The sequence below is a fragment of the Oncorhynchus gorbuscha genome, linkage group LG24 (genome assembly GCF_021184085.1).
Source record: "Oncorhynchus gorbuscha isolate QuinsamMale2020 ecotype Even-year linkage group LG24, OgorEven_v1.0, whole genome shotgun sequence".
Lineage (NCBI taxonomy): Eukaryota > Metazoa > Chordata > Actinopteri > Salmoniformes > Salmonidae > Oncorhynchus > Oncorhynchus gorbuscha.
In genome coordinates this window covers 24,058,272-24,083,302 of record NC_060196.1, presented here as the reverse complement: position 1 = coordinate 24,083,302, position 25,031 = coordinate 24,058,272, and the positions used below count along the sequence as shown (strand labels likewise).

Genomic DNA, 25,031 nt, shown 5'->3' with positions numbered 1-25,031 from the left:
ATGATCTTGACATTCCTTGCAAATGCCTTTTTTTCCAGTACTTAGTGCCTGCGATGCAACAACAGCCCATCACAACAGCTGCGTGTCACTTGTGTCATTCTGAAAATTCCTTCCTGGATCAGATGATGTGTGAAAATGTCACAGTGTAATTATTTTGCATAATTAAGAAAGAACCACCTTAATGAAAATATAGATTTAAGTTTTAAGTATCAAGGTAAGGTGACTCGGTTAGAAGCATTTCATACAATTTCATACATCATTTGGAATTTGTGTGCCCATGAGAACTTTTTCACCTGTAACAACACAAGGAGACACAAAATGTTACGTAGTTACACTGCATTTATGGGATCTCTATACAAAAAAACTGTTTCTTACAGGGTTCAACTTCAATGTCAAATTTAACTGCTTAAAATGTATGACAACAATTTACACTGTCATAAATGCAAGGACAGAAAAGTAATGTTTTATGTCACACGATTTTGGACAATCCGTCAAGGCAACCATGAAAGGGTTAAACAGGTTTTAAATCAACTCTTGAATTTGGTTGAATATAGCTATGATTCCCCTTATATCTTCATGTAATGACGTGAAAAAAAAACGGCACATTGACTTGTCAACAGCTGCAACAAGTTGTCCAGTGTAGGAAATCCTCACTGGTACCCTAGTTTATAGAAAGGCCCTCATAATTATGCATATCTGTATAGTACAGATCAAGGACCAATGATGTCATTATTTTACTGTAAATATGTTACCGGGTGTTGATCCACTTCACTAGTTCAATAGCCAAAAATGTCCTGAACAAAATATAAACGCAAAATGAAACAATTTAAAAGATTTTACTGAGTTACTGTTCATGTAAGGAAATCAGTCAATTGAAATAAATAAATTAGGCCCTAATTTATGTATTTCACCGAACTGGGAATACAGATATGCATCTTTTGATGCAGATATAAAAAAAAGTAAGGTCATGATTAAAAAAAAAAACAGTATCTGGTGTGACCACCATTTGTCTAATGCAGCGCGACACATCTCCTTCGCATAGAGTTGATCAGGCTGTTGATTGTGGCCTGTGGAATGTTGTCCCACTCCTCTTCAATGGCTCTGTGAAATTGCTGGATATTGACGGGAACTGGAACACAACTGTCGTACACATCAATCCAGAGCATCCCAAACATGCTCAGTGGGTGACGTCTGCAGAGTATGCCGGCCATAATAGAACTGGGAAATGTTCAGCTTCCAGAAATAGTGTATATTATCATACTGAAACGAGTTGATGGCAGTGGATAAATGGCACGACAATGAGCCTAAGGATCTCGTGTTTGTTGTCCGTAGCTTATGCCTGCCCATACCATAACCAAACAGCCCCCATGGGGCTCTCTGTTCACAACGTTGGCATCAGCAAACCCCTCACCCACACAACGCCATACACGTGGTCTGCAATTGTGAGGCCGGTTGGACGTACTGCCACATTCTCTAAAACGACATTGGATGCGGCGTACGGTAAATAAATGAACATTACATTCTCTGGGAACAGCTCTGGTGGACTTTCCTGTAGTCAGCTTGCCAATTGCGTGCTCCCTCAACTCGAGACATCTGTGGCATTATGTTGTGTGACAAAACTGCACATTTTAGTGGCCTTTTATTGTCCCCAGCACAATGTGCACCTGTGTAAGGATCATGCGGTTTAATCAGCTTCTTGATATGCCACACCTGTCAGGTGATGGTGCTCACAAACAGGGATGTAAACAAATTTGTGCACAATTTGAAAGAAATAAGCATTTTGTGCATATAGAAAATTTCTGGGATCTTTTATTTCAGCTCATGAAACATGGGACCAACACTTAACATGTTTGCGTTTTATATTTGTGTTCAGTATACCGTCAGGTTAGCCTAGTGGTTAGAGCGTTGGACTAGTAACCGAAAGGTTGCAAGTCTGAATCCCCGAGCTGACAAGGTACAAATCTGTCGTTCTGCCCCTGAACAGGCAGTTAACCCACTGTTCCTAGGCCGTCATTGAAAATAAGAATTTGTTCTTAACTGACTTACCTAGGAAAATAAAGGTTAAAAAAATTTAAGAAAATAAGCTACAATAAAATATCAAAGGCCAAGTCGTTTATTTTTTATTTACATCCCTGTTAGTGTGCATTTAATCCGTCCATCTGACAGATGTGTCATACCAAGAAGCTGATTAAACCGCATTATTTCCCTGAACAACAAAAGAAAGGGAATATGATCCATCACATCTTCCAAAAACGTTTTCAACATGCATCTGTAAAATGATAGTCTAGTAACTAAAGCTTTGGTTGTCTGTAACACCTCCCTCTGCAACTGGATCCTGGACTTCCTGACGGGCCACCCCCAGGTGGTAAGGGTAGGCAACAACACATCTGCCACACTGATCCTCAACACTGGGGCCCCTCAGGGGTGTGTACTTAGTCCCGTCCCATGTAGTCCCTGTTCACCCACGACTGCATGGCCAAATACGACTCCAACATCATCAAGTTTGCTGACAAGACAACAATGGTAGGCCTGATCACCGACAACGATGAGACAGCATATAGGGAGGTGGTCAGAGAACTGGCAGTGTGGTGCCAGGACAACAACCTCTCCCTCAATGTGAACAAGATAAAGGAGCTGATTGTGGACTACAGGAAAAGGCGGGCTGAACAGGCCCCAATTAACATCAACGGGGCTGTAGTGGAGCCGGTCGAGAGTTTCAAGTTCCTTGGTGTCCACATCACCAACTAAATATCATGGTCCAAACACAACAAGACAGTCGTGAAGAGGGCACGACAACACCATTTACCCTTCAGGAGACTGAAATGATTTGGCATGGGTCCCCAGATCCTCAATATTTTACAGCTGCATCATCGAGAGCATCCTGACCGGTTGCATCGCCATCTGGTATGGCAATTGCTCGGCATCTGACCATAAGGCTCTACAGAGGGTAGTGCATATGGCCCAGTACATGACTGGTGCTAAGCGTCCTGCCATCCAGGACCTATAGGACCTATATAATAGGCTGTGTCAGAGGAAAGCCCATCAAATTGTCAGACTCCAGTCAGCCAAGTCGTAGACTGTTTTCTCTGCTACCACACGGCAGGCAGCACTGGAGCACCAAGCCTAGGACCAAAAGACTCCTTAACAACTTCTACCCCCAAGCCTTAGGACTGCTGAACAATTCATCAATACTTGCTGTTTATCTATGCATTCACTTCACCCCTACCTACATGAACAAATGACCTTAACTAACCTGTACCCCCGCACACTGACTCGGTACCGGTACCCCCTGCATATAGTCTTGTTATTGTTATGTTATTGTGTCACTTTTTATTATTTTCTACTTTAGTTTATTTGGTTAATATTTTCTTACCTCTTCTTGAACTGCACTGTTGGTTAAGGGGCTTGTAAGTAAACATTTCATGGTAAGGTCGACACTTGTATTCGGCGCATGTGACAAAGTTTTGGATTTGATTTGAAGGCACTTGATTCTATGTATATCATGCAACTCTTAGGTTTATTACCAACCAAAAGCATCTGACACATCACTGTGATCTCTGTAGTTCTGTTGGCTGGTCTTCGTAGACTCTACACTTAAACATTGGTATACTATGGTCTATAACCTTTTTGGGAAAACAGATGCTTTATCCCTCTTAATAGATAAGGCCAGAAAGACAATAGCAGTTACGGTCTTACTTAGTTCTAATGGTTCCTAAAATCAGAACGGATCATGTCCAAAATGGTTTTAGTTACTCCACTCCTTGTGCTTGCAGTTCTCTCCAGACCAGCCTGAAACTCCAGGATCTTGGTTCTTTGGAGGAGGTTAAATGTCTGGTTCACTCACGTGACTGAGGAATGTGATTGTCATTAGGATGTTTATCTATGATGCTTCTACGTTTCTGTCATTTTAATGTACTGTATATGTATAAATTTTATAGTGTGTCTGTCTTTAAGTTATGTCTGATCTTAGTCTTAAACATTGTTCCACCCTGTTGCTGTCTTGGTTGGACCAGGTCTATCTTGAAAAAATATATTTTTATCTTAATGAGACTAACCTGGGTAACAAAAAAAAACACTGCATCGTTTGGAAGGGCCGCTAAGCAAGCATTTCACGGTAAAGTCTGCACACGTTGTATTTGGGCGCATGTGACATAACATTTGATTTGATTGTCATTGGATGGGTTACCTTTAAATATTAATCAGCAGCCCCAGGGCTCTGTGGGGGTTGTCACCTTTCTAATTCTGTTATTTCAGCCCATGTGAAAGGCAGCTATTACATTTAAATCCACATTTGTTAACTGGGTCGTTCCATGTCATTTCAGCAAGCCGTAAAACCTGTCATCTCAGATTGTTCTGGAATCATTTCTGTATTTAGAAACATAAGATAAACATTCCAGAAACATTATTTTGTTGAAATATCATTTGATCTTATGCTGATTGATAGCACCAAAATTGGCCATTTTAATTTATAGGATTCATATAATATTGAATAATTTTAGTATCTAACATCCAATTTGGACCGAACTTTTGTTTCTAACAATGAGTTAGACATGAGGAATCCAAAGGAGTGTTGAAAAGCCATCCACGGACTCCCCCCACATCCCACCCCAGCAACAAGTGTATATGGTATCAGTTCTCTATGGCTGAAAAGTAGTATGAAGATACGGCTCGGAATATTGCTTCTTCATCCTATGAAATGTAATGTTTCTTTCCCCCCTGTTCAGAGAAATTAGTAATTGAAGTTGTTGGTTTTCTGCCCCATTTAAAGAATCTCCCCCATTGTTAAAGGGATAGTTCACCCAAATTACATAGCATGTGCTGCTGTCATACCAGGTCAATGGACTCTTTACAGGGTAAGAAAACCAATATGTAATTTAGGTGAATTATCACTTTTGACAAAAAAAAGGGTGGGTTCTTTAAAGAATCACCTAATATGAGGAACAGCACCATTATAGTGGTCAGAGCCTGGTAATATCAGGATATAGGATGGGACATAAACCCAACATATTAATTGACTAATTTCTCTGAACTGGGGGGAAAACAACCAAACATCACCAAATTTACTGAGAACACATTACATAGGATGAAGAACCGATACTCAGAGCCGCAGCTCCATACTACTTGTGAAACATAAAGAACTGATACTATATACTCGTTGTTGGGGTGGGGATTGGTGTGGAGGGTCCGTGGGTGGCTTTTGACCATTCAAATCAGATGTTAGGTACTATTATATCTGAATCCTATAAAATGGCCAAATTGGGTGCAATCAATTAGCTTAATTTCTCTGAGCCAAAATTATATTTCAACAAAATGATGTTGCAGGAATGCTAATCTTAACGGTTTCTAACAACAGAAGCGATTTCATAACAATCTGAGATGGTGGGTGTCAACCCTCTTTCTTGTGCTTTTTGAGGTGGAACTACCCAACTAACAAATGAATGCAATATGCCTACTGAGGTGGTCCCCCCCCCACTACCATCCATAATGGGCATGTAGGCGTAGCGACTAGCCTTAGTTCAAAGAGTTGATTGAGGCATGAGCGATGAAGTTTTCAGAATAATATGTCATAGGTTAGTACTTCTAAGTAGTTTGTGTAGTCAAATGATTCAGTCCTACAAAAACCTTGTCTTATTTACGTTTAGTCAGTTCCTAGGCTACCCCAGGGAAGGAGCAGTGGTTCTGTAGTCAAACTAGTCGTTTAACAACATTGTTTCCTTTGTTAGGACATGTTGGAGGGTTTGTCTGAAGATTATTGATGCTCTGTTCTATTGCTCACTCACAGCACCACACACCCGACATTGCCTAAATGCCCTCAGCTTGGCTAATAACATGGCATAAGCCTAGGGCCAGGCAGCCAAGTACTTCAAGTCTTCCATTAGCCAAGTCTTCCATGAGCCTATATATTTCTATAGGCATGTAGAATTCATTCTTTCAGTCATATTTTTTCTTCATTTTCTATGATACTCATAACCTGCAAGATTGTTAAGCCTAGTTAGTTTTTCACTTTCCACTATTTTCCACTCAGTTGTTGACCAATGTTTACGTGTGACACTTTGGGCAAGTGTAATCGTCCTCTCTAACTGCCAGTTGTTCCCATACACATTAGCCTACACACTGTCTCAAAGCTTATCAAATTCTCCTGCTGCAAGACTACAGATGTCATTTCAGTTGCCTGTTAATCGACGTGTTGTTTGTAGCCTATGTCTAAAGTCAGTCTTGGGTTTCATTGATTCAATAGGTCAATATTTGCATTTGCCCTAGAACCAGTAGACTTGCCTCAGAAGGGCCAGAGTTATGAATAAGCCCTGTTTACACAAAAGATGAGTCCAAAGCTCATGATCACACAATCATTCATTAGAAAATAACCTTTTTTTTTGTTTGTTTCATCTTTTCTAGGAATTGCAGTTTGCTCCCAGCACAACGAGAACGTTTACGTATCGGGGATTTCTAATGGTAAGTTCATTTAGCCTAGATCACATGATTTATGATTATCTCTGAGCTTGTAGGCTGTAGGCAGTAACTTACAACTCAGCCTTTGTTTTTGTCTGCAAAGAACCAAACACTACAATTGTTGCCCACAGCAGACTTTCAAAATAGCCTTTTTGCATGAACAGAACAGAACAACCAGAGTTGGACTGCAGATTGAAGGAAAAGCTGCCAACAAGTCAAGTGCTCAGCATATTTGGGAATTCCTTGGACTTAGAAATGCATTCCTCGTGAAGCTGGTTGAGAGAATGCAAAGCTCTCAAGGCAAAGGGTGGCTACTTTGAAGAATCTAAAATATATTTTGATTTGTTTAACACCTTTTTTGGTTACTTTAGGATTCCATATGTGTTATTTCATAGTTTTGATGTCTTCACTATTATTATATTTTCATTTTTTTATTTTGTTTTTTTAACCTTTATTTAACCAGGCAAGTCAGTTAAGAACATATTCTTATTTTCAATGACGGCCTGGGAACAGTGGGTTAACTGCCTGTTCAGGGGCAGAACGACAGATTTGTACCTTGTCAGCTCGGGGGGTTTGAACTAACAACCTTCCGGTTACTAGTCCAACGCTCTAACCACTAGGCTACGCTGTAAAAAAATAAAGAAAAAGCCTTGAGTAGGTGTGTCCAAACTTTTGACTTGTACTGTATAGGCCCTCCGAAGCAAACTGCTTTTTTAATTTTAATTTTTTATTTTACCTTTATTTAACCAGGCAAGTCAGTTAAGAACACATTCTTATTTTCAATGACGGCCTGGGAACAGTGGGTTAACTGCCTGTTCAGGGGCAGAACGACAGATTTGTACCTTGTCAGCTCGGGGGTTTGAACTCACAACCTTCCGGTTACTAGTCCAACGCTCTAACCACTAGGCGCTCTAACCACTCACTATAAATAAGATGATTGTGGCCTACTTTCCTCATTCCATAGTGATATTTTGGTCTTGATAAACTCACAACGGGTATTCCAGTGATGGTAGTCTCCAGTGATGGTAGTCTACAGTATGGCTAATCTAAAATCTATTGGCTACATGACTTGCAAAGGAGTAGGTTATTTGATGCAGACATAAGTATAACATTTCCATTGTACAAAATTACATTCACCGACTGGCTCGAGGAAGTTTTGCCCTGGCTTGGAAACATCTCTTGCAAACTATTAGTAATTTAAAGTTATGACTTTTTTTGTAGCCCAACAAAATTATATTACCCAACAAAAAATGTAACAGTGATCATAAATTGTATTTCCATAGCTGCACGCATCAATATCTATTTGGAATAGGAACATTATTTTGATGGTGTTTAAATTGTTTTGCCCTGTCAGAAGCTCTCTGGCAGTTGAAGCATCTAGCCTAATGAAAAACGAGGTTAATACATTTTTTGAATAAATAATTTATTTTAGCTTATACAGTGCCTTTCGAAAGTATTCACACCCCTTTTTCCATATTTTGTTGTTCCAGCCTGAATTTAATAATAATAATAATAATATATGCCATTTAGCAGACGCTTTTATCCAAAGCGACTTACAGTCATGTGTGCATACATTCTACGTATGGGTGGTCCCGGGAATCGAACCCACTACCCTGGCGTTACAAGCGCCATGCTCTACCAACTGAGCTACAGAAGGACCACATTTAAAATGTATTAAATTGAGATTTTGTGTCACACAACACCCCATAATGTCAAAGTCGAATTTTGTTTCTAGAAATCAATTTAAAAAAAAATAAAAAGCTGATATGTCTTGAGTCCATAAGTATTCAACCTCTTTTGTTATGGCAAGCCTAAGTACATTCAGGATTAAAACTGTGCTTAATAAATCACTGAAGTTGCTAACTCATTCTGTGTTCAATAATATGTGGTTAATATGATTTTTGAATTAGTACCCCATTGCTTTACCCTACACTAGAGGTTGACCGATTATGATTTTTCAACGCCGATACCGATTATTGGAGGACCAAAACCCCAATACCGATTAATCGGCCAATTTGTATTTATTTATTTGTAATAATGACAATTACAACAATACTGAATGAACACTTATTTAAACTTAATATAATACATCAATAAAATCAATTTGGTCTCAAATAAATAATGAAACATGTTCAATTTGGTTTAAATAATGCAAAAACAAAGTGTTGGAGAATGAAGTAAAAGTGAAATATGTGCCATGTAAAAAGGCTAAAGTTTAAGTTCCTTGCTCAGAACATGAGAACATATGAAAGTTGGTGGTTCCTTTTACCATAAGACTTCAATATAAAGGTAAGAGGTTTTAGGTTGTAGTTAATATAGTATTTTTATGACTATTTCTCTATACCATTTGTATTTCATATACCTTTGACTATTGGATGTTCTTATAGGCACTATAGTATTGCCAGTGTAACAGTATAGCTTCCGTCCCTCTCCTCGCCCCTACCTGGGCTCGAACCAGGAACCCATCGACAACAGCCACACTCGAAGCAGCGTTACCCATCGCTCCACAAAAGCCGCAGCCCTTGCAGCGCAAGGGGAATAACTACTCCAAATCTAAAAGCGAGTGACGTTTGATGGCCTCTCGCCCATCCTTAAAGGGTTCTCCGAATCCTGTGAAGCGTTGGAGTGGGAGAATTTCCTCGTCCTTCTCGCCAGCCATGATTTTGGCAGCTCCATAAGAAATATGACTGTTCCTGGTGCAAAAAAATGTCCTATCCCGGAGCTCGAGTGAACGACATTACTAAGCTGCTCCCGAATGTACTACGTCAGGACATGGACATCGATTCTACTGTAGTCCATGTGGGTTTTAATGGCATTATGAAGTAAGCTCTGAACAGTTGAAACTGGATGTCAAAGAGCTGATGGATTCTCTGCTAGACACTAATAAAATACCCATCATATCTGGCCCTGTGTCCTCTTTGAATCGTGTCATTGAATGCTTTAGACGGATTCTTTCTCTTCACAACTGGAAGTTGCAGCTCATTATTGCAGCTTTTTTGTAAACAAAACACGTTTTATAAGGAAGATGGATAATAGATCATACCTTTTGATACAGTGGTAGCAATACATACATTTGACATTTTAGTCATTTAGCAGATGCTCTTATCCAGAGCCACTTACAGTAGTGAGTTCATACATTTTCTGGTACTGGTCCCCCGTGGGAGTCAAGCGCCAAGCTCTACCAACAGCCACATGGTTATAACATCAACAGAAAAGACAGAAATCCCAATGTATGTATTGCTACCACTGTTGCTGCTTATATTCAGAACTACATTCCTGTAAAGCTCAGAGGATCTCATGTTAAATTATGTTGGAAGTAATATGGCTACAAGTTTCTGCCTCACCTTAAGCCCTTTCTTGTGGGAAGCTGCTATAGACCAAGTGCTAGCAGTCAGTATCTGTATAACGTGTGAAGTGCTTGATAAATATATGTAATATCAACAGAGAGGTATATTTTCTGTGTGATTGTAACATTGACTGGCTTTCATCAAGCTGCCCACTTAAGAAGAAGCTTCAAACTGTAACCAGTGCCTGAAACCTGGTTCAGGTTATCAGTCAACCTCTGTACAAACAGGGGTAGTAACAAATAACACAGGAATGATATCATAAACATGCATACAGTTGAAGTCGTACGTTTACATACATTTACATAACTTAGGTTATCAGTCAACCTACCAGGGTATTAACAAACAGCATAGGAATGAAATCATCAACATGTATTGATCACATCTTTACTAATACTGCAGAAATGTGCTTGACAGCAGTATCAAAATCCATCGGATGTGGTGATCACAAAATAGTAACAATATCTAGGAAAACCAAAGTCACACGAGGTCATACAATAACTTTTGTAGTGATTCCTATATTGATATAAACAATATTTGTATGCCTGTGGTGTATAATGAGGAGCTACCACACGCTGCACTTGACACATTTATGAAATTGCTTAATCCAGTTACTAATAAGCATGCACCCATTTAAGAAAATGATGGTAGAGACTGTTAAATCCCAGTGGATTGATGAAGAATATAAAAAATTGTATGGTTGAGAGAGCTGAGGCAAATAAGTCTGGCTGCACAACTGATTGGCAAAAGTACTGCAAATTGAGAAATCGTGACTAAACTAAATAAGAAGAAGAAATTATACTATGAAAAAAAGCTCCTGGCTTTTTACAATTGGCTCAGAACTGTCATGTTTGTCATTTATTATCATGTCTTGTCCCTGTGCTCCCCATTCTATTCGTTTCCCTCTGCTGGTCTTATTTGGTTCTTTCCCTCTTTCTATCCCTCTCTCTCCCCCTCCCTCTCTCACTCTCTCGCTCTCTCTTCTCTCTATCGTTCCGTTCCTGCTCCCAGCTGTTCCTATTCCCCTAATCATCATTTAGTCTTCCCACACCTGTTCCCGATCCTTTCCCCTGATTAGAGTCCCTATTTATTCCTTTGTGTTCCGTTCCTGTCCCGTCGGTTCCTTGTTTAGTATTCACCGTGCTGTGATTGTGTATCGCCCTGTCCTGTCGTGTTTTTGCCTTCATCAGATGCTGCGTGTGAGCAGGTGTCTCTGTCAGCTACGGCCTGCGCCTACCCGAAGCGACCTGCAGTCTGTGGCCGCTTCTCCTGTTATTCCCCTCTACAGACTAGAGGATTTCTGTTATTCCCTGTTTGGACTTGAATAAACTCTGTTTCTGTTAAGTCGCTTTTGGGTCCTCTTTCACCTGCATGACAGAAGGAACCGACCAAGGAATGGACCCAGCGACTTCAGACGCTCGTTACACTGCCGTCGAGATCCAAGGAGCCATGCTCGGCAGACACGAGCAGGAATTGTCTGCTGCTCGCCATGCCGTGGAGAACCTGGCCGCTCAGGTTTCCGACCTCTCTGGACAGTTCCAGAGTCTACGTCTCGTGCCACCTGTTACTTCCTGGCCTGCCGAGCCTCCAGAACCTAGGGTTAATAACCCACCTTGCTACTCCGGGCAGCCCACTGAGTGCCGCTCCTTTCTCACGCAGTGTGAGATTGTGTTCTCTCTCCAACCCAACACATACTCTAGAGAGAGAGCTCGGGTTGCTTACGTCATTTCACTCCTTACTGGCCGGGCTCGAGAATGGGGCACAGCTATCTGGGAGGCAAGGGCTGATTGCTCTAACAAGTTCCAGAACTTTAAAGAGGAGATGATTCGGGTTTTTGACCGTTCAGTTTTTGGTGGGGAGGCTTCTAGGGCCCTGGCTTCCTTATGCCAAGGTGAACGGTCCATAACGGATTATTCTATTGAGTTTCGCACTCTTGCTGCCTCTAGTGAGTGGAACGAGCCGGCGCTGCTCGCTCGTTTTCTGGAGGGACTCCACGCAGTGGTTAAGGATGAGATTCTCTCCCGGGAGGTTCCTTCAGATGTGGACTCTTTGATTGCTCTCGCCATCCGCATAGAACGACGGGTAGATCTTCGTCACCGGGCTCGTGGAAGAGAGCTCGCATCAACGGTGTTTCCCTGCTCCGCATCGCAACCATCTCCCTCCTCTGGCTTTGAGACTGAGCCCATGCAGCTGGGAGGGATTCGCATCTCGACTAAGGAGAGGGAACGGAGGATCACCAACCGCCTGTGCCTCTATTGCGGAGTTGCTGGACATTTTGTTAATTCATGTCCAGTAAAAGCCAGAGCTCATCTGTAAGCGGAGGGCTACAGGTGAGCGCAACTACTCAAGTCTCTCCATCAAAATCCTGTACTACTTTGTCGGTCCATCTACGCTGGACCGGTTCGGGTGCTACATGTAGTGCCTTGATAGACTCTGGGGCTGAGGGTTGTTTCATGGACGAAGCATGGGTTCGGAAACATGACATTCCTTTCAGAGAGTTAGAGAAGCCTACGCCCATGTTCGCCTTAGATGGTAGTCATCTTCCCAGTATCAGATTTGAGACACTACCTTTAACCCTCACAGTATCTGGTAACCACAGTGAGACTATTTCTTTTTTTGATTTTCCGTTCACCGTTTACACCTGTTGTTTTGGGTCATCCCTGGCTAGTATGTCATAATCCTTCTATTAATTGGTCTAGTAATTCTATCCTATCCTGGAACGTTTCTTGTCATGTGAAGTGTTTAATGTCTGCCATCCCTCCCGTTTCTTCTGTCCCTACTTCTCAGGAGGAACCTGGCGATTTGACAGGAGTGCCGGAGGAATATCATGATCTGCGCACGGTCTTCAGTCGGTCCCGAGCCAACTCCCTTCCTCCTCACCGGTCGTATGATTGTAGTATTGATCTCCTTCCGGGGACCACTCCTCCTCGGGGTAGACTATACTCTCTGTCGGCTCCCGAACGTAAGGCTCTCGAGGATTATTTGTCTGTGTCTCTTGACGCCGGTACCATAGTGCCTTCTTCTTCTCCGGCCGGGGCGGGGTTCTTTTTGTTAAGAAGAAGGACGGTACTCTGCGCCCCTGCGTGGATTATCGAGGGCTGAATGACATAACGGTTAAGAATCGTTATCCGCTTCCCCTTATGTCATCAGCCTTCGAGATTCTGCAGGGAGCCAGGTGCTTTACTAAGTTGGACCTTCGTAACGCTTACCATCTCGTGCGCATCAGAGAGGGGGACGAGTGGAAAACGGCGTTTAACACTCCGTTAGGGCATTTTGAGTACCGGGTTCTGCCGTTCGGTCTCGCCAATGCGCCAGCTGTTTTTCAGGCATTAGTTAATGATGTTCTGAGAGACATGCTGAACATTTTTGTTTTTGTCTATCTTGACGATATCCTGATTTTTTCTCCGTCACTCGAGATTCATGTTCAGCACGTTCGACGTGTTCTACAGCGCCTTTTAGAGAATTGTCTCTACGTAAAGGCTGAGAAGTGCTCTTTTCATGTCTCCTCCGTTACTTTTCTCGGTTCCGTTATTTCCGCTGAAGGCATTCAGATGGATTCCGCTAAGGTCCAAGCTGTCAGTGATTGGCCCGTTCCAAGGTCACGTGTCGAGTTGCAGCGCTTTTTAGGTTTCGCTAATTTCTATCGGCGTTTCATTCGTAATTTCGGTCAAGTTGCTGCCCCTCTCACAGCTCTTACTTCTGTCAAGACGTGTTTTAAGTGGTCCGGTTCCGCCCAGGGAGCTTTTGATCTTCTAAAAGAACGTTTTACGTCCGCTCCTATCCTCGTTACTCCTGACGTCACTAGACAATTCATTGTCGAGGTTGACGCTTCAGAGGTAGGCGTGGGAGCCATTCTATCCCAGCGCTTCCAGTCTGACGATAAGGTTCATCCTTGCGCTTATTTTTCTCATCGCCTGTCGCCATCTGAGCGCAACTATGATGTGGGTAACCGTGAACTGCTCGCCATCCGCTTAGCCCTAGGCGAATGGCGACAGTGGTTGGAGGGGGCGACCGTTCCTTTTGTCGTTTGGACAGACCATAAGAACCTTGAGTACATCCGTTCTGCCAAACGACTTAATGCCCGTCAAGCTCGTTGGGCGTTGTTTTTCGCTCGTTTCGAGTTTGTGATTTCTTACCGTCCGGGTAGCAAGAACACCAAGCCTGATGCCTTATCCCGTCTGTTTAGTTCTTCTGTGGCTTCTACTGATCCCGAGGGGATTCTTCCTTATGGGCGTGTTGTCGGGTTAACAGTCTGGGGAATTGAAAGACAGGTTAAGCAAGCACTCACGCACACTGCGTCGCGCGCGCTTGTCCTAGTAACCTCCTTTTCGTTCCTGTTTCCACTCGTCTGGCTGTTCTTCAGTGGGCTCACTCTGCCAAGTTAGCTGGTCATCCCGGTGTTCGAGGCACTCTTGCGTCTATTCGCCAGCGCTTTTGGTGGCCGACTCAGGAGCGTGACACGCGCCGTTTCGTGGCTGCTTGTTCGGACTGCGCGCAGACTAAGTCGGGTAACTCTCCTCCTGCCGGTCGTCTCAGACCGCTCCCCATTCCTTCTCGACCATGGTCTCACATTGCCTTAGACTTCATTACCGGTCTGCCTTTGTCTGCGGGGAAGACTGTGATTCTGACGGTTGTCGATAGGTTCTCTAAGGCGGCACATTTCATTCCCTCGCTAAACTTCCTTCCGCTAAGGAGACGGCACAAATCATTATTGAGAATGTATTCAGAATTCATGGCCTCCCGTTAGACGCCGTTTCAGACAGAGGCCCGCAATTCACGTCACAGTTTTGGAGGGAGTTCTGTCGTTTGATTGGTGCGTCCGTCAGTCTCTCTTCCGGGTTTCATCCCCAGTCTAACGGTCAAGCAGAGAGGGCCAATCAGACGATTGGTCGCATACTACGCAGCCTTTCTTTCAGAAACCCTGCGTCTTGGGCAGAACAGCTCCCCTGGGCAGAATACGCTCACAATTCGCTTCCTTCGTCTGCTACCGGGTTATCTCCGTTTCAGAGTAGTCTGGGTTACCAGCCTCCTCTGTTCTCATCCCAGCTTGCCGAGTCCAGCGTTCCCTCCGCTCAAGCGTTTGTCCAACGTTGTGAGCGCACCTGGAGGAGGGTGAGGTCTGCACTTTGCCGTTACAGGGCACAGACGGTGAGAGCCGCCAATAAACGCAGGATTAAGAGTCCAAGGTATTGTTGCGGCCAGAGAGTGTGGCTTTCCACTCGCAACCTTCCTCTTACGACAGCTTCTCGTAAGTTGACTCCGCGGTTCATTGGTCCGTTCCGTGTCTCCCAGGTCGTCAATCCTGTCGCTGTGCGACTGCTTCTTCCGCGACATCTTCGTCGCGTCCATCCTGTCTTCCATGTCTCCTGTGTTAAGCCCTTTCTTCGCACCCCGTTCGTCTTCCCTCCCCCCTCCCGTCCTTGTCGAGCGCACCTATTTACAAGGTACATAAGATCATGGACATGCGTTCTCGGGGACGGGGTCACCAATACTTAGTGGATTGGGAGGGTTACGGTCCTGAGGAGAGGAGTTGGGTTCCGTCTCGGGACGTGCTGGACCGTTCACTCATCGATGATTTCCTCCGTTGCCGCCAGGATTCCTCCTCGAGTGCGCCAGGAGGCGCTCGGTGAGTGGGGGGGTACTGTCATGTTTGTCATTTATTATCATGTCTTGTCCCTGTGCTCCCCATTCTATTCGTTTCCCTCTGCTGGTCTTATTTGGTTCTTTCCCTCTTTCTATCCCTCTCTCTCCCCCTCCCTCTCTCACTCTCTCGCTCTCTCTTCTCTCTATCGTTCCGTTCCTGCTCCCAGCTGTTCCTATTCCCCTAATCATCATTTAGTCTTCCCACACCTGTTCCCGATCCTTTCCCCTGATTAGAGTCCCTATTTATTCCTTTGTGTTCCGTTCCTGTCCCGTCGGTTCCTTGTTTAGTATTCACCGTGCTGTGATTGTGTATCGCCCTGTCCTGTCGTGTTTTTGCCTTCATCAGATGCTGCGTGTGAGCAGGTGTCTCTGTCAGCTACGGCCTGCGCCTACCCGAAGCGACCTGCAGTCTGTGGCCGCTTCTCCTGTTATTCCCCTCTACAGACTAGAGGATTTCTGTTATTCCCTGTTTGGACTTGAATAAACTCTGTTTCTGTTAAGTCGCTTTTGGGTCCTCTTTCACCTGCATGACAAGAACAGGGAAGCACAGCTTGGCCTTGAATTTACACAGACAGCAAAAAAATTAATAATATGCATGTCAATCTCTCGTGGCTCAAAGTGGAGGAGAAATTGACATCACTACTTGTTTTTTTGTAAGAAGTGTTGACATGCTGAATGTACAGAGCTGTCCGTTTAAACTGCTAGCACACAGCTCAGACACCCAAATCCACATCGGGTAACAGATGCAAGCATTTGAATTAGGTTTCTTCTTCATTTTTTATGATAAAAATACACCCTATGGAACAGCATGGACTGTGAAGAGAACATCTGTCATTTTAGTCCCATTCAAATCTGCCATGTCAGTCATTTTTACTTGGCAGGAAGGTTATTATCCCAGCCCTAAAAACCTACTGTTTTTCAGCAAACTTCCAGCTCTTCAGATAATAATTATCCTGTGCAAATCGTCACGCCTCTGTTTTGAGGGATATTACAGAGTTGAACAGGTGCTGCACCCAGTTTGGGTAAGACATCTGGACAATTTGAGTACTATACATATAGCCTTCAGATTAGCGGTCGACCGATTAATCGGAATGGCCGATTTAATTAGGGCCGATTTCAAGTTTTCATAACAATCAGAAATCAGTATTTTTGGAGACCATTTTGGCAGATTTTTTAAATATATTTTTTTACACCTTTATTTAACTAGGCATGTCAGTTAAGAACACATTCTTATTTTCAATGACAGCCTAGGAACGGTGGGTTAACTGCCTTGTTCAGGGGAAGAATGACAGATTTTTACCTTGTCAGCTCGGGGATTCAGTCTTGCAACCTTACAGTTAACTAGTCCAACGCTCTAACCACCTGATTACATTGCACTCCACGGGGAGACTGCCTGTTAAGAAGCCAAGGTAAGTTGCTAGCTAGCATTAAACTTATCTTATAAAATATAAAAATCAATCAATCATAATCACTAGTTAACTACACATGGTTGATGATGCGTATTCGCGAAAAAGGACTGTCTTGCTCCAATGTGTACTGGCTCGTTGCGAACTCTGAAGACTATTTCTTCCTAACAAAGACCGCCAACTTCGCCAAACGGGTGATGATTTAACAAAGCGCATTTGCGAAAAAAGCACAATCGTTGCACGACTGTACCTAACCATAAACATCAATTCCTTTCTTAAAATCAATACACAGAAGTATATATTTTTAAACCTGCATATTTTGCTAAAAGAAATCCAGGTTAGCAGGCAATATTAACCAGGTGAAATTCTGTCACTTCTCTTGCATTCATTGCATGCAGAGTCAGTGTATATGCAACAGTTTGGGCTGCCTAATTTACCAGAATTTTACGTAATTATGACAACATTGAAGGTTGTGCAATGTAACAGGAATATTAAGACTTATGGATGCCACCCGTTAGATGAAATACGGAACGATTCCGTATTTCACTGTAAGAATAAACGTCTTGTTTTCTAAATGATAGTTTCCGGATTCGACCATTAATGACCTAAGGCTCGTATTTCTGTGTGTTATTATGTTATAATTAAGTCTATGATTTGATAGAGCAGTCTGACTGAGCGATGGTAGGCACCAGCAGGCTCGTAAGCATTCATTCAAACAGCACTTTAATGCGTTTTGCCAGCAGCTCGTCGCTGTGCTTCAAGCATTCAAGCTGTTTAAGACTTCAAGCCTCCCGAGATTAGGCTGGTGTAACCGATGTGAAATGGCTAGCTAGTTAGCAGGGTTCTCGCTAATAGCTTTTCAAACGTCACTCGCTCCGAGACTTGGAGACTTGGAGTGGTTGTTCCCCTTGCCCTGCAAGGGCCACGATTTTTTGAGCGACAGGTGAACAATCCAACGCTTGGTGAATTCAGCTTCACTATGATATGAAGCTCCGACCTCGAAGGATCAAAAAGCGACATCGCTATGAACGCTTCGAGGGTGGCTGTTGTCGATGTGTTCCTGGTTCGAGCCCAGGTATCAAATCAAATCAAATTTTATTTGTCACATACACATGGTTAGCAGATGTTAATGCGAGTGTAGCGAAAGGCTTGTGCTTCTAGTTCCGACAGTGCAGTAATAACCAACAAGTAATCTAACTAACAATTCCAAAACTACTGTCTTATACACAGTGTAAGGGGATAAGGAATATGTACATAAGGATATATGAATGAGTGATGGTATCGAGTACAGTATATACATACATATGAGAGGAGTATGTAAACAAAGTGGTGTAGTTAAAGTGGCTAGTGATACATGTATTACATAAGGATGCAGTCGATGATATAGAGTACAGTATATACGTATGCATATGAGATTAATAATGTAGGGGAAGTAACATTATATATGGTAGCATTGTTTAAAGTGGCTAGTGATATATTTACATCATTTCCCATCAATTCCCATTATTAAAGTGGCTGGAGTTGAGTCAGTGTCAGTGTGTTGGCAGCAGCCACTCAATGTTAGTGGTGGCTGTTTAACAGTCTGATGGCCTTGAGATGGAAGCAGTTTTTCAGTCTCTCGGTCCCAGCTTTGATGCACCTGTACTGACCTCGCCTTCTGGATGATAGCGGGGTGAACAGGCAGTGGCTCGGGTGGTTGATGTCCTTGATGATCTTTATGGCCTTCCTGTAACATCGGGTGGTGTAGGTGTCCTGGAGGGCAGGTAGTTTGCCCCCTGTGATGCGTTGTGCAGACCTCACTACCCTCTGGAGAGCCTTACGGTTGAGGGCTTAGCAGTTGCCGTACCAGGCGGTGATACAACCCGCCAGGATGCTCTCGATTGTGCATCTGTAGAAGTTTGTGAGTGCTTTTGGTGACAAGCCAAATTTCTTCAGCCTCCTGAGGTTGAAGAGGCGCTGCTGCGCCTTCTTCACGATGCTGTCCGTGTGAGTGGACCAATTCAGTTTGTCTGTGATGTGTATTTCGAGGAACTTAAAACTTGCTACCCTCTCCACTACTGTTCCATCGATGTGGATAGGGGGGTGTTCCCTCTGCTGTTTCCTGAAGTCCACAATCATCTCCTTAGTTTTGTTGACGTTGAGTGTGAGGTTATTTTCCTGACACCACACTCCAAGGGCCCTCACCTCCCTGTAGGCCGTCTCGTCGTTGTTGGTAATCAAGCCTACCACTGTTGTGTCGTCCGCAAACTTGATGATTGAGTTTGAGGCGTGCGTGGCCACGCAGTCGTGGGTGAACAGGGAGTACAGGAGAGGGCTCAGAACTCACCCTTGTGGGGCCCCAGTGTTGAGGATCAGCGGGGAGGAGATCTGTTACACTGGCAATACTAAAGTGCCTATAAGAACATCCAATAGTTAAAGGTATATGAAATACAAATCGTATAGAGAGAAATTGTCCTATAATTCCTATTTTAACTTCAACCTAAAACATCTTACCTGGGAATATTGAACACTCCTGTTAAAAGGAACCACCAGCTTCCATATGTTTTCATGCTCCAAGCAAGGAACTTAAACTTTAGCTTTTTTACATGGCACATATTGCACTTTTACTTTCTTCTCCAACACTTTGTTTTTGCATTATTTAAACCAAATTTTATTTGAGGCTAAATAGATTTTATTGATGTATTATATTAAGTTAAAATAAGTGTTCATTCATTATTGTTGTTATTGTCATTATTACAAATACATTTTCTTTCTTAAATCTGCCAATTAATTGGTATCTGCTTTTTTTGGTCCTTTGGATTAATTGTTTTGTCATATATCAACTTTCTTACTGCCATACTTCTCTTTTAAAAGATGAAGTGGATGATATTGTGCCAATGAATTGCTACATCTCTGTACACGTCAGGTAATTAAATGTCTGGATAGGTTACAGTTCATGGTTCTTAATAATATGCATTATTATTTTGACTTTCTCTGAACTGTAGGCTAATATTAGGCTATCCTTAGATATTTTAAATATCTTCACGCCAGGAAGAGCCAATTTTGAATGAGGGAAAAAAAAGAATTGCAGCGGCAGTTTGGTAAAACCAATTCCATCCGAATCTTCCACTGAAAAAATGGACATGCTGGGCTAATAATTACTGACATTCTATAGTAGTATTAGTCCCTTTGCGAATAGGGCTTAAATCATGGAAAGGAAAGAGCAGGTGTTCCTAATGTTTTGTACATTCAGTGTAGAAAATATATGGCAATACTTGAAAATGGCTGTCAAGCAATTATCAACAACCAACTTGGCAGAGGTTTGAAGAATAGAAAAATAAAATAATGGGCAAATATTGTACAATCCAGGTGTGCAAAAATCTTAGCTGTTTCTAACATTACCTATTTACTAATATACTAATATATTTGTTTTTTTCTGTAGATTGTTGACCACAAATGAAAATAAAATGCATTTTATTCCCACTTTTAACACAACAAAATTAGGAAGAAGTCGAGGGGTGTGAATACATTCTGAAGGTCCTCAGATGTTATTATATTTTGCCCTAGTCTTTTCCGACCATGCCACAAAGTGTGATTAGAAAATCAGTAGCTTACAGCAACCTAGCATGATGGACAATGTTTATTGGCAGGTGGAATCATGCCCAATTAGGTTGCAAGGTAAAAATGTTAGGTGGGATCCGGCCGGCCCAGTATTGTCCAATGAGTTTACATAGTGGATCCAAGCACATCTGTTTAATTTACTCTCTTTGTGCACAGTGCAGGGTTCGAGAACAATGGCATGATACACATACAGTTGAAGTCGGAAGTTTACACCTTAGCCAAATACATTTAAACTCAGTTTTTCACAATTCCTGACATTTAATCCAAGTAAAAATTACCTGTCTCAGGTCAGTTAGGATCAGCACTTAATTTTAAGAATGTGAAATGTCAGAATAATAGTAGAGACAATTATTTATTTCAGCTTTTATTCCTTTCATCACATTCCCAGTGGGTCATAAGTTTACATACACTCAATTAGTATTTGGTAGCATTGCCTTTAAATTGTTTAACTTGGTTCTAATGTTTTGGGTAGCCTTCCAAAAGCTTCCCACAATAGGTTGGGTGAATTCTGGCCCATTCCTCATGACAAAGCTGGTGTAACTAAGTCAGGTTTGTAGGCCTCCTTGCTTGCACACACTTTTTCAGTTCTGCCCACACATTTTCGATGGGATTGAGGTCAGGGCTTGTGATGGCCGCTCCAATACTTTGACTTTGTTGTCCTTAAGCCATTTTGCCACAACTTTGGAAGTATGCTTGGGGTCATTGTCTATTTGGAAGACCCATTTGCGACCAAGCTTTAACTTCCTGACTGATGTCTTGAGCTGTTGCTTCAATATATCCACATAATTTTCCTACCTCATGAAGCCATCTATTTTGTGAAGTGCACCAGTCCCTCCTGCAGCAAAGCACCCCCACAACATGATGCTGCCACCCCCGTGCTTCATGGTTGGGATGGTGTTCTTCGGCTTGCAAGCTCCCCCTTTTTCCTCCAAACATAACAATGGTCATTATGGCCAAACAGTTCAATTTTTTTGTTTAATCAGACCAGAGGACATTTCTCCAAAAAGCACGATCTTTGTGCCCGTGGGCAGTTGCAAATTGTGGTCTGGCTTTTTTTAATGGCGGTTTTGGAGCAGTGGCTTCTTCCATGCTGAGCGACCATTCAGGTTATGTCGATATAGGACTGGTTTTTACTGTGGATATAGATACTTTTGTATCTGTTTCCTCCAGCATCTTCACAAGGTCCTTTGCTGTTGTTCTGGGATTGATTTGCACTTTTCGCACCAAGTACGTTCATCTCTAGGAGACAGAACGCGTCTCTTTCCTGGGCAGTATGACGGCTGCATGGTCCCATGCTGTTTATACTTGCATACTATTGTTTGTACAGATTAACGTGGTACCTTCAGGCGTTTGGAAATTGCTCCCAGGGATGAACCAGACTTGTGGAGGTCTAAAAATAATATTCTGAGGTCTTGGCTGATTTCTTTTGATTTTCCCATGATGTCAAGCAAAGAGGCACTGAGTTTGAAGGTAGGCCTTGAAATACATCCACAGATACACCTCCAATTGACTCAAATGATGTCTCACTGGTCACCCCCAAAGCCAATTCCTCCTTTTGTCGTCTTTCCTTCCAGTTCTCTGCTGCCAATGACTGAAACAAACTGCAAAAATCTCTGAAGCTGGAGACTCGTATCTCCCTCACTAGCTTTAAGCACCAGCTGTCAGAGCAGCTCACAGATCACTGCACCTGTACATAGCCCATCTACCTACCTCATCCCCATACTGTATTTATTTATTTGTCTTGCTCCTTTGCACCCCAGTATATCTACTTGCACATTCATCTTCTGCACATCTACCATTCCAGTGTTTAATTGCTATATTGTAATTACTTCGCCACCATGGCCTATTTATTGCCTTAACTTACCTTATTTGCACTCACTATATATATACTTTTTGTTTTCTTTTGCTCTATTGTATTATTGACTGTTTTGTTTATTCAATGTGTAACTTTGTGTTGTTGTATGTGTCGAATTGCTATGCCTAATCTTGGCCAGGTCGCAGTTGCAAATGAGAACTTGTTCTCAACTAGCCTACCTGGTTAAATAAAGGTGAAATAAAATAAATAAATGAGCCTATCAGAAGCTTCTAAAACCATGACATCATTTTCAAGCTGTTTAAAGGCACAGTCAACTTAGTGTATGTAAACTTCTGACCCACTGGAATTGTGATAGATTATTTCACTTATAATTCACTCTGTCTGTAAACAATTGTTGGAAAGATTACTTGTGTCATGCAAAAAGTACTATAGTTTGTTAATAAGAAATGTGTGGAGTGGTTGAAAAACGAGTTTTATTGACTCCAACCTAAGTGTATGTAAACCTCCGACTTCAACTGTATGTAAGATGGAACACAATCTTTGGTGAACCGTTTTGGCTTGAGAGCACTACTTTCAAAACTACCGGCCTTAAATCGCTTTAAATGCTCATTTGTGTATCTGCGTGTGTGTGCATTTGTGTGTGCACGCCTGTCTGTGTTTGTGTGTGTGTGTCCAGCCTGTGGAGATGTTGCAGAGCAGATCAGGGCGTCCAGTGGAGTGATCACCAGCCCTGGCTGGCCCTTCCAGTACCCCTCCAGGATCAACTGCAGCTGGAACATCAGGGCTAACCCTGGGGAAATCATCACCATCAGGTAGAGCTCTACACCATCTCTTCTCCACAATCTATACCGCTTCTTTCCCTCTGCACTTCGAAACATCTCTCCCTCTCCTCCCTCAGTAGCTCCCTGCCTCAGTCTGTACCCTCCTCAGCCTAGCTGAATGCATACATTGCCCACGCGATAAGAGGGCCTGATTAATGCAGGGGCTGATTCCTCCTGGCCCAAGCTCGTAGGGGGCACTTGAGGTGGGTAAAATGCAGAGATGTTTTTTTCTGCAACCGCCAACTACAGAAACCTGCACTCAATCAGAAGATGGGGAAGAGAGGAGGTAGGGGGCCCATATGGGGGTTGGGTAACTGGGGGCCCTAAGCAAGGTGCAGAACACTTTAGTCGACCCTCTCAACCCGTTCCTAACATCCGTTCTATTAGCCAACGTGCAATCACTGGATAATAAACTGGATGAGCTCATTTCAAGACTGTCCTACTAACAGGACATTAAAAACTGTAGTTTCTTATGTTTCACCGAGTCGTGGCTAATCGACGACACAGATAATATACAGTTGGCTGGGTTTTCCATGCATTGGCAGGGCAGAACAGCTACGTCCGGTAAGACATGGGGAAGGGGGTGTGTGTCTTTGTCAATAACAGCTGGTGTGCAATTTCTAATATTAAGGTAATCTTGAGGTATTGCTCGCCTGAGGTAGAGTACCTCATGATAAGCTGTAGACCACAATATCTACCAAGAGAGTTATCATCTATATTTTTCATAGCCATCTATCTACCACAAAAAAACGATGCTAGCAATAAGACCACACTCAACGAGCTGTATAAGGCCATAAGCAAACAAGAAAATGCTCATCCAGAAGCGCCGTACCTAGAGGCTAGGGACATTTATGCAGGCCAACTTAAATTAAATCAGTTTTACCAAATTTCTACCAGCATGTAACATGTGCAACCAGAGGGGAAAACCTCAAGACAACCTTTACTTCACACACACAAAGATGTGTACAAAGCTGTCCCTCGCCCTCCATTTGGAAAATCTGACCATAATTCTATCCTCCTGTTTCCTGCTTACAAGCAAAAACTAAAGCAGGAAGTACCAGTGACTCGCTCAATATGGAAGTGGTTGGATGCTACGCTACAGGACTGTTTTGCTAGCAATTGAAATCGAATTATTTCTAACTACTTCTATAAGGTGCCAATAATATTGTCAGGGCCGTTGTAGGATTTCTTTGTGGAATTATCTAAGATTTAGTCAATTATTCCGATTTTTTTTGGTTTTGTTCAACCAAAGACATGCAAATGTGATACCAAAATATGTTTTAATTTCAACCGTTTTCTGGAAGAAATGGTGCAATATTTGAAAAAAGTGCAAGGGTGCCAATATTTTTTCCCGCGACTGGTCGTGCATCGATGACGTCATCCCCACAGTGACTGTGCGTATATACAGTGGGGCAAAAAAGTATGTAGTCAGCCACCAATTGTGCAAGTTCTCCAACTTAAAAAGATGAGAGGCCTGTAATTTTCATCATAGGTACACTACACTATGACAGACAAAATGAGAGAAAAAATCAATTTGTAAGATTTTTATGAATTTATTTGCAAATTACGGTGGAAAATAAGTATTTGGTCAATAACAAAAGTTTATCTCAAAACTTTGTAATATACCCTTTGTTGGCAATGACAGAGGTCAAATGTTTTCTGTAGGTCTTCACAAGGTTTCCATACACTGTTGCTGGTATTTTGGCCCATTCCTCCATGCAGATCAACTCTAGAGCAGTGATGTTTTGGGGCTGTTGCTGGGAAAGACAGACTTTCAACTCCATCCAAAGATTTTCTATGGGGTTGAGATCTGGAGACTGGCTAGGCCACTCCAGGACCTTGAAATGCTTCTTACGAAGCCACTCCTTCATTGCCCGGGCGGTGTGTTTGGGATCATTGTCATGCTGAAAGACCCAGCCAAGTTTCATCTTCAATAACCTTGCTGATGGTA

General features: G+C 42.6%; 1 protein-coding gene across 1 annotated transcript in view; it reads left to right on the top strand.

The window, feature by feature from the left end:
• lrp12 (low density lipoprotein receptor-related protein 12) overlaps window positions 1-25,031 on the top strand; it is a 45,767-nt gene that overhangs the window by 5,708 nt on the left and 15,028 nt on the right. The window contains exons 2-3 of the mRNA XM_046325828.1: window positions 6,397-6,453; window positions 22,936-23,071. Coding sequence (XP_046181784.1) covers window positions 6,397-6,453; window positions 22,936-23,071 — 193 coding nt within the window. The remainder of the gene's footprint in view (window positions 1-6,396; window positions 6,454-22,935; window positions 23,072-25,031) is intronic.